The sequence below is a fragment of the Crinia signifera genome, chromosome 2 (genome assembly GCF_055691185.1).
Source record: "Crinia signifera chromosome 2, ASM5569118v1, whole genome shotgun sequence".
Classification (NCBI taxonomy): domain Eukaryota; kingdom Metazoa; phylum Chordata; class Amphibia; order Anura; family Myobatrachidae; genus Crinia; species Crinia signifera.
Window position 1 is genome coordinate 247,031,669 of NC_139218.1, and position 11,026 is coordinate 247,042,694.

At 42.4% G+C, this 11,026-nt stretch overlaps 1 protein-coding gene across 1 annotated transcript; it reads left to right on the plus strand.

Moving 5' to 3' along the window:
- Positions 1–755: 755 nt before the first annotated feature.
- Positions 756–10,804, plus strand: LOC146059016 (SH2 domain-containing protein 1A-like). Its single transcript, XM_083171177.1, has 4 exons — positions 756–1,508; positions 3,563–3,626; positions 5,213–5,399; positions 10,419–10,804. Exons 1-4 carry the CDS (start codon positions 1,375–1,377, stop codon positions 10,487–10,489), a joined length of 456 nt encoding a protein of 151 aa, XP_083027303.1. The 5' UTR covers positions 756–1,374; the 3' UTR covers positions 10,490–10,804.
- Positions 10,805–11,026: the final 222 nt, after the last annotated feature.

Sequence of the window (11,026 nt, forward strand, 5' to 3'; positions counted from 1 at the left end):
CCGGAGTTTAGATGTTGCTGGCTAATGGACACCAGTACTACTGGTATAAATACCAGATAGGAACAGGTAGCCTCCATACCTTGACAAAGGGCTGAGAAACAGCCTGAAACGCGTTGGTGATTTGGAGGAAGGATTTCATTTGGGAAGCTCTAAGTGTGGCGCTGTGAGTCATCTTCAGCCGTTGGGGGACCCTCTCATCCGGATAGGGAGGTAACCCGGGCCACCTGTGAGCACCCAGTGTTTCCTATAGATTTTACAGATTTGTATGGATTTTTATTACTGTCTTGTTGAATAAACCGCATTTGGATTGACCTTTTGGAGTGAAGATTCTTTACGCCCAGCATCAGAAGGGGACAAAAGTAAAAGAAACCTTTTTGTGCACATAGGGCACCTACCTTTGGTGAGTCTACTCCATATCGTTTGTCATATTGATGGTTTCCATGTGAAAGGAAGAAATACCTGTGTAAGAGGGATCCCAAAAAGAAACCTTTACGTGCACATAGGGCACACTCCCAAGGTCAGTTAAGTGGGTTAAAATCCAGCCACCAGACTGAAAGAGTGCCACCAGAGGGGAGACCACCTAGGACAACGTACCTAGAAATATATGTGGAGAGGGGAACTCAGCGCCATATAGATCACCATTTTGTGTTTTTGTATTATTAGAGATTTCAGGGATCTCAGGTGTATCTTGGGCTGCAGAGTTCCGGGCACAGTCATTATCTTCAACCAATTTTCTAAAAATTTAAATAATGGCAAAGTCAGAGGAAGTGGAAATATCCATTCTTGCAAGATTGTTTTGCGCACTAATAGCCAAAAGAAGACCATGGCAAACATTGTCCATTCTGGTGGAAATAGAATGTGGCTTAACAATGAAGATTGTGCCAGACTTTTGTGCAGACCATGCATTATTATTTTTACAAATGTTAAGTAGGGCTTTATACAGGCAATGGAAAAACTAGATGACAGACACGATAGGGGATGATTGGACAGGGAGTGGTGCACGAAATGTATCTTAATGGGATGAATGACACACAGAAGACCTAAATAAAAGCGGGTGTGATATGTTTTAGGTTTTTTTTTTAGCCTAAACTTCATCACTGCTATTTCTGTAATGGTCATTTGTTTGTAGACACTGTTGATTTTATTTTCTACACTTGCTACTTTGTGGTCATTTTGAACTCTTGATGGCTAGATCACATTTCCTGTAACAGATAGATACTTTTCATGTCTTCAGACACTACAGATCATTTTTGCTTCTGCATTCAATTAAGAATACTCATTGTTTTTCATCTTCTTTTGTAACCAAACAAAGCACCTAACATTTACATATTACTTTTCCTGTGCTCATTCCAAACTAATCCTGCCTCATATTCAATGGAGCTTCGGTGTTATCATGGAAACATTAGCAAGAGAACTGCTGAAAATCTCCTGTTCTGCAAAGGAAAGAATGGGAGCTATTTGCTGAGGGATAGCGAATCAGTTTCTGGAGCATTGTGTCTTTGCATGTTGTAAGTATAACTTTGTTTTGAATGCCGTAAGGCCATACAGTACATCGATTTGGGACTATTTTACCCGTTCCCGATGGATCAATATATTAAGCCTTAAAAAAGAGATAAACACAAGGGTGATAAAGAGTGATAAATGTCCAGCCAATCAGCTCCTAACTGTCATGGTATGGACTGTGTTTGAAAATGACAGTTAAGGGCAGGTTGGCTGGAGGTTTATAACTCTTTATCACCCTCACGTTTATCTCTTTTTAAGGCTTAATACATCGGCTTCTATGTTTTCTAGAAAGTAAAACTATGAATTGTGAACATTACGGGTATGTGGGCTGTTATATGAAGTGTGTATGATGGGGGGGGGGGGGGGACAGAACCAATCTTGAGTACTATGCGCAATTTGTGCTGTGAAATAGACTGTGTTGTATTAAGGGCCATAGTCCATACGCACTGGGCGATTATGCCCAGCGTGTATGGATAGCAATGACTGCTGTCATCGCTGGGGGGAAAGCCGCTCAGTACATACACACTGAGCGGCTTTCCCCCTGCCCGGCACTGTCAGCGGGGGGCGGACGGCTTTGCATAGCGCAGCGCTATGCAAAGCCATCTACAAAGCGGCTCATGTGCTGGTAACAAGCAGATGAGCTGCTTTCCCATCGATGATGCGGGAGCACACATCACCGCTCATCGCCAGGTCATACACAGCTCAAAATCGCCCAGTGTATATGGGCCTTTAGAGTCATCTAACATGTTGCTTCATAGAGGAGTTAAGTATGGTACAATCAGGACCTAAAGAAATATATATATTTTGCTGTCCACAAACACTGCAATAATGCCTATGAGCTTGTGTATCTGACAATGTTACCACAATTAATATTAACCTGGACATAATCTTGCTGCTCAGCCAGAAAGTAAAAGAAATGGTCAGGAAAATGTGTGTATAGTAAAGAGGTATGGCTTTATAGATTATATAATATAAATGGGCTGAGTTTAAAGAAGTGTACACACAGAGAAATATTGGCTAATGGACAACTTTGACTTAAATTGCTCACAAACAACGCAATGGTCGGATGCGTATTGAACTTTCCGTTCAAAATGCATCGCATGCAGTTTACATTGCACCATGTTTAGTTTGGCTTGCGATGCACGCATACCGTAAGTCAAGAAAGTATGTGCATGCTGCAGTACTTTTTGTGGTACTTATATGTTAGTTGGGCGCCTACTACGCAATTTGCTTAGTGGGCTATTCTGCGTAGGTGTGCAATGCCATGACATTAGGTGTACAATAATATGATTGTATGTCCCAAAAATAGGTTTAACGCACCCCCCTACTATCCACGCCACCCCAAAGCGTGGCGAGCGGCAGCGGAATGCGTCCTCCAACTTTTTCATTACCCCACTATCCACGTCGGCGTGGAGTTGATTTTATATAGTGTGGCGAGCCCAAAGCGTGACAAGCGCAGCGAGCCCCACGAGGAATACATGTAAAGTAATCCACGTCCACCCGCGGGGCTCGCTACGCTCGCCATGCTTCGGGCTCGGTGGCTCACTGCACTCGCCACACTATATAAAACCAACTCCACGCCGACGTGGATTTTTAGGACATACAATCATATTATTGTGTACCTCATGTAATGGCATCGCACACCCCATGCAATTTTGCGGGAGGTGCAATGCTATGCGATGCGATATTGTGGTGTAAAAAAAATTACATAAAAAAATCGCATCGCATGCGATGCAATGCGATTTTCCTACGTTACCGTCCGTATGCTAATTGGGCACCCAACTAACATATAAGTACCCTTTTTGTACTAGATCACATAACATCTAGATCAAAACACATGCTGTTTTAGTGCATTGCATGCCATTTCAACTAGATGCGAGGCAATCTAGTAGAAAAAGTACTGCATCATGCACATACTTATCACGCATATATGTCACACATACATAACACTGAAACAGGTTTGTTTTGTGAAGATATATGTAAAATAAGAAAAAAAAACATTAGCACTTACAAGATAATTCTAATGTACAAGTCTAGTTAATCAGTTTTACACTGACAGGTTGGGAAGATTGATCTACACATACAGGATTTTTAAAAACAGTAATGGGCTTTACGGAATTACGGTAAGACAACTACATTTCTTTATTCTTTAAATATGTTTTTTTCCTTTTTAGCAATTTCAGCAAATGAAAATCAAGCTTACGGGGGAATTTACTAAAGGAAATTTGTAAAAAAAAAAGGTGTATTTGTATCCAGAAATACACTTATTTTTTACATTTACTATCCCGAAAATACGGCAATTCGTAGTCGTATTGATGTGCTATCAATACGAATTGCCGTATTTTCGGGATTGTAAATGTCAAAAATAAGTGTATTTCTGGATACAAATACACCTATTTTTTACAAATTTCCTTTAGTAAATTTCCCCCTATATGTCTAGTGTTTTCAAAAATATAAAAGAACATTATTATCACTTCTTGAGTATGAAAACAATTTCTTGCTCACAGGTTTAAAACACAACGTACAAGACCTCATTTATAACTTCATCTCTTTTGCATGCGCATTAGTGGGTGATTCAACACCGCTCGGTAAGCACTGCTCACTGCCCAGCCGAATGCCTCACCGCCAAATTCCCTCTGCACCATGCAAGGGGATGTGTACCTTGCAAGGGGATGCGGTGCACTTTTTTAGTGTCCATGTCGACTGTATCGGCATTCAGGGGGAAAAAAAGTGAAAAATCCTCATGTCGACCTTTTGACTGTCAACCTTCCCCATGTCGACCTAATGCTTGTGTCAACCTAATGACCCTTTTGATCTAACCCCATGTCGACATTCAGTCACGTCGACCTTCAGTCATGTCGACCTTCATGTTGACTTAGTGGTGTCGACATTGACACAGTATACATGTACTGTGCCCCTCATATGGCATACTGCACATGCCATGCTCTAGACGACATGGTGCCTCGCTGTGCATTGCACACTTTTAGAATCTCGCTATATGCCCACGTGGATCGTGAGGTAAAAACAAGTCAGTTTTTAAAAAAATCATGAAAAACTAGTGTTGACCTTTTCCCATGTCGACCATTTCTCTGTCAACCTTTTTCTTGTGTCAACCTTTTGTCAATGTCAGCTTAGTGCATGTCAACCTTATCCAAGTGGACCAATAGTGGTCAACCTAGTGACTGTCGACCTGGACACTGTCGGCTCCAAATACCGAGGCCGGCATTACCAATGGAGGTCATCCCAACAGAGGTCAGGTAAGTATACTTATCGTCTCCAAGTCCCCCGCTAGTGCCTAAACCTAACCCCTCCCCCAGCCTAACGCTTCTTCTTACTTAGGTCGGGATTCTCATTGGTGCTGGCATTTGGGTGCTGGTCTCCTGGCAGCAGTTGGGATGCCAGCATTAGTATTGTGACTGCCGGCATCCCGTCCGCCAGGTTCCTGAACGCATCCCAGTTCCTGGACCAATGCTACTTCCTATAGGAAAAAGGGATCCTTTCAAGTTGCTTGCAGTCTGCTTCAAAATTTCATACCTCAAACTTTATGCATGTCTGATCGTTTTTGAGAGACCAGGGTAAATAAAATATAGTGTTCACTAGGTGCTGTAAATATTCAGTATTAATTGAAACTGTAAAACAGAAAGCAACACATGATGATACAGAAAGCAACTCGTAACACAGCTAATTATACATTACCTGCTCATTTTAGACCGCAGAAGGAGTCAAAGAAAAGCTCTTTAAAAACCTCAAGGATCTCATATCCAACTATGAATATCCTAATCAAGGACTTGTCCATTCTCTGACTTTTCCTGTATACAATGAACCATCTGAGCAAGTTAACTTCCAGGCAAACGGTTCCATCAAATGTAGGCTTGAACCAGAGGACACATATGCAGGTAATTACATTGGTGCAAAAACGGTAACATGCTATGATAAGGAATTCAGTTGGGAATTTATAAAGTCACATGAATGTGTGTGGTTTTATACTACAGTACATATATAGAATGTAGCATGGAACAGGTAATAGTGCTGTACAGTCTTGCCAGATGATATTACATAACAATCTCATTAGAATTTATGGGATTATAGGCCTTTATGGAAATGCTATAGAGTCATTAACTATGATTTATCACATTTGGCATCCAATAGCCTGCTTCTTATACATCATTTACCTCTTTTCCACTGCCACAATAACCCAAGTTATTGCCAGATCTATTCAGCTCGGTGTAAAAGGGTCTCAGAAAAATAACCCAAATCCAGTTACCTGCAAATCTGTTCCTGGTATCTTAGAAACCTTCTAATGCAAGAAAGCTATATCTTTGCATCCAACACAATCAAACAAATAAACATGTAGGCCGAGCCTAAATAATGGATCACCATACAATGAAAACTGTTGCTACTGTAACAGGAGCAAATTAGGTTTAAACTAAGTTCTAACGGTTCATCTAAATGGGTATACAAGCAATGGTGATCATATACTTGCCCTAAAGTTACGGTGGGGTTTGTGCATCCATACGCATGAACCTTAAACCCATATTAAAAGACCAAAAACCAATAAAGAGAGCGCACTGTGTTGATCTACCAAATTGAATATATAAAAAATTATCTGTACATATAACCATACACATATAAAAAAACACAATTAAAAACAATTGATATTCAGCATTGTGTAAATGAATCTTCAATTAAATCGATAGTATAACTTTAATGATTAGTTAGTTATCACAGTCCCCTTTTTATTAATAACTTTTAATTAGTAGGGTCAGTTTACATGCCTCCAAATGAGATAAAGCTCAGCTCCCATTAAGCGTGACAGTTCTTGTGTCTTTGGACGGCTTAAATATTTTCAAATGGCTTAATTAATTTCAGATGGTATACAAATGTTCCGATGTATATTTACCATACCCGCATTTGGGTGGGGTGATGTCAGAGAGGAATGATGACTTTAACGGGGGGATATCTTCGTCCGCTACAACTGGCAGGGCTCTGTTGTGCTTGGAGCCTCCGTCGGGAGCAAACTACCAAACTCCCATCTCCCGCTGTCCTCTAGATGTCGGAGGACAAGGAAGACGTCACTCTCACCGGCCTGATATTGAAGCTCTGTGAAGATCGCCGCAGGTCACTCCCAGCGTGTGGCCAAAGAAGCGTATATTGTATATTTTGTTTTGTGTTCTATAGTAAAAGACAATTTATCACACCTTGTATTCTCAGAATATTTCGCACTGCAGGTGGGGCAGATGTAACATGTTCATGGAGAGTTAGATTTGGGGGAGTTATTTTGTTTATGTGCAGGGTAAATACTGGCTGCTTTATTTTTACACTGCAATTTAGATTTCAGTTTCAACACACCTCACACAAATCTAACTCTCTTTGCACATATTACATCTGCCCCACCTGCAGTGCACATGTTTTTTTTCCATATTGAGAAGAAATTTGCCCTGTGATAAAGTCTGAATTAGGCCCATATCAACAGTTATGCTACCAATTTACCAAACCTCCAATAAATATACATATCAGTAATAACATTAAAATCACTGACAGCTGAAGTGGATAACATTTATTATCTTGTTACAAAATGGCACCTGTCAAGGGTTGGGATATAGTAGGAAGCAAGTGAACGCTATATTCTTGAAGTTTGTTTGGTGGAAACAGAGAAAATGGGGAAGTTTATCTGAGTAACTTTGGCAAGAGCCAGATTGTGATGACTGGGTGACAGCACCTCCAAAATGGTGGGTCTTTTGGGGTGTTCCCATATGCAGTGGTTAGTACAGGTCTAAAGAAAGACAACCAGAAAACCAGTGACAAAGTCATGGGTGCCCAAGATTAATTGACGAATGTTGGGAGCAAAGTCTAGTCCATACAGTCCTATCCTGTAGAGAAATTACTGTAGCAAAATTGCAAACATTTTTAATGCTGGCTATGGCAGGAAAGAGTCAAAACACACAGTGCTTTACAGCTTACTGCGTGTGGGGCTTTGTAGCTGGACACCAGTCAGAGTGACCATGCTGTTCCCTGTCCACAGCTGAAAGTGCTTACAATGGCCACCTGAGCATCAGGACTGGACCATGGAGCAATGGATGCTGACTGGGCTGATGAGTCATGTTTTGGTACTCTTTACCTAGAACGGCGCCCAAGATTTGGATCTTGGGCATCGCAAGGTAAAAAATCACGTCGGTCGCATCGCATGCGGCCGAAAAATCGTATGCGATGCGACCAACGCGATTACCACGATTTTACATAGGGAACAATGTTAAATGGCCCAATTGACCCAATTTTACATAGGGAACAATGTTAAATGCCCCCCCCAATTGTTAATGCCACCCCACGATCAACGTCAACCCAAAGCGTGGCGAGCGCAGCGAGCCCGCGAGGGGCGGCGGTACGCGTCCTCCGACCTTTTCATACCCCCACTATCCACGTCAGCGTGGAGTTGAGAATAGAAAGTGTGGCGAGCGGACGCGGATACCTTTACAGGTATCCGCATCCCCTCGCGGGCTCCACAGGTATCCGCGTCCGCTCGCCATGCTTTGGGCTCGGTGGCTCGCTGCGCTCGCCACACTTTCTATTCTCAACTCCACCCCGACGTGGATAGTGGGGTTATGAAAAGATCGGAGGACGCGTACCGCCGCCCCTCGCGGGCTCGCTGCGCTCGCCACGCTTCTGGTTGACGTTGATCGTGGGGTGGCGTTAACAATTGGGGGGGCCATTTCACACTTGAGGGTGGCTATTTGGGGTCTGTGGGCCATTTAACATTGTTCCCTATGTAAAATCGGGTCAATTGGGCCATTTAACATTGTTCCCTATGTAAAATCGCGGTAATCGTGTCGTTCGCATCGCATGCGATGCGACCGACGCGATTTACATTTTAACATGCATTTCTATGTGAAATCGCGGGCATTGCATCGGTCGCCATCATAATGGCATGCGATGCCAGCGATGGGCGCCGTTCTAGGTAAAGAGTACCCATGTTTTTTCACACCATTTACATGGAGAATAGATATCACCAGGGTGCATTATGTGAAGAAGGCAAGACAATGGAGGCAGTGTGATGTTCTCTGCAATGTTCTGCTTGGAGACCTCGTGTCCCGGAATTCATGTGGATGTTACTTTGTTACCTACCACCTATCTAAACTTTATTTTAGACCATGTACACCTGTTTATTGCAGCAGTACTTCCTGATGGCAGAACAAGGTGCCCTGCCACACTGCAAAAATTGTTCAGGAATGGTCTGAGGAAAATACGAGTTGAATGTGATAACTTGACCTAGAAATTCCCTAGTCTGATCGAGTATCTGTGGGATGTGCTGGAAAACAAGTCCAAGCTGTTGAAGTCCCACCTCGCAATTTATGTCACTTAATATATCTGCTGCTAACATCTTGGTACAAAATGCCCCAGTCCACGAGGTCAGAGCTATATTGGCGGCTCAAGGGGAACCAACACAATATTCGGCAGGTGGTTTTATGTTATAGCTGAACTGTGTATATGTAGTGTTGTTCCCTTGATATTATTATTCATATTAAAATGAGCTACCTTTATACATGTATAAATGGTGTTATGGCTCCCATACATCTGTGATATATATTGGGACAATGGCCCTTATTCTGATCGGTGCGGCCGGAGCCGCATATGCGGCTCCGACCGCACCAGACGAATCCCCGCCTTCCATACGGATCGCCACGGCCGTCCGTACGCGGCCATGTGGCGATCCGCATGATTGTGGACGGGGATACGCCTCCTCCATGGTGGGAGCAGCCCCTGCATTCGATGGTCGCCGAACATCGAATGCAGGGCCGCACGCTCCACCAGGTCCCGCAACACAAGACCACACGGACACTTGTCCGTGTGAAATCTTGTATGGGGGCGGGCAGCTGACATCCGGCGATGTCAGATGCCCGCCCTGTACCCACGCGTCATAGCCTCATTAGCATGCGTACGCCCCGCGTTTGCATGGGAACGCCCATGAAACGCGGGGCGTATGCATATGCAAATGAGGCTTCGTAGCCCCTCACGCCCCTATCCACCCCCTTTGCGGCGGACAAAATACGTGTACGGCGATTTCGGCTGCACATGCGCAGAGTAGCCTCTGCACATGCGCAGACCGAAAACATCGGCGGAACGGCCGCAAGCGGCCGTTACCGCTTCAACCAGAATAAGGGCCAATGTCCAGATTCCCCTGAAGGAAGGTGTATTGGGATATTGGGCCTGTTTCATACCTGTTAGCAAGGATGCATTGCAAGGTGCATTCTTTGCACTAGACAAAATGATGATACATGTTACATCTGCCCCACCTGCAGAGCAGCATGGTTTTGTCCATCTGCAAAAATGGCTGCCTTGCTAACCGGCCTGAATCAGGCTCATTGACCCAATATAACATTCTTAAAAATAGAGATCCCCTAATACTGATTAAATCAGGTGATTTCCCAATTCCTATAGAATATTTTAACGGTTGATTTCCCTGATCCCCTGACAAATCATCAATTATCAAATTGCCTCCAGTGGGAGGATCTGTGTTTTTACCATGGTTGGGGAAACAAAGAATCACCACATAAATACATGGGAGCCTTTAGGCCAGGCTTGTCCAAACTGTGGCCCTCCAGCTGTTGTGAAACTACACATCCCAGCATGCCTTGCCATAGTTTTAGCATTCCCTAATAACAAAACTATGGCAAGGCATGATGGGACTTGTAGTTTCACAACAGCTGGAGACCCATAGTTTGGCCTGCTTTAGGCCCTTAATTTACTGTTGATTGTTGTTTGTTAAAGTAACTTATGTTTTATAAGACAAAATAAAGACGATAAAACATGTTTTATATCTGTGTACATACTTTATATGCGGTACAGTACATATTTGTTTGTACACTTATAGAACCAAACACACACCAGTACTATACATTCATTGCTTTTATTTATTTCAGAGGTTGATGAAAGACAATATGTGGTAGTCCTACCTTCTTTTGCGGCAAACAATGACGAAACACCTTTTTGAAGTAGGACACACAAAAGATGGATTTAAAGAATATGATTTCCAAAGGATTCCACAGAAGAACTGGAGATTGAGCCACAGCATATAATGCTGGTCATAAAAAAAAATATGTATATTAAGGGCGATAAAACAATGTTAGTATTTTTTGGAGGGTACACTTCATGCTGAACCTGTCAAGTAATAATATGATTCATGAATCTGTATTATGGGAAATGTTCAATGGCCTTACAAAGAGTAGCAAATCAACTGTAAAACTGAAATGTTAATAAACCGCTACCTATAGCAAGTTTATTGAATAAACCTTTTAAGTGTTCGGGTACATATTCATATATGTATTGGTAAATAATTATTACACACTTTGTGTCACTTGCCTTGATGAGCTTACATTAAATAAAGTTATAAATGGATAAAAAAAATAAATTCAGATTTTATAGTATCTCATTATCTTTCAATGAAATAATACTACCAGGGTTAGCAAAAAATGTCCACACTCTGGCTGTAGAATTTATTAGACTCAACTTTTAGAAAATACAAACACAT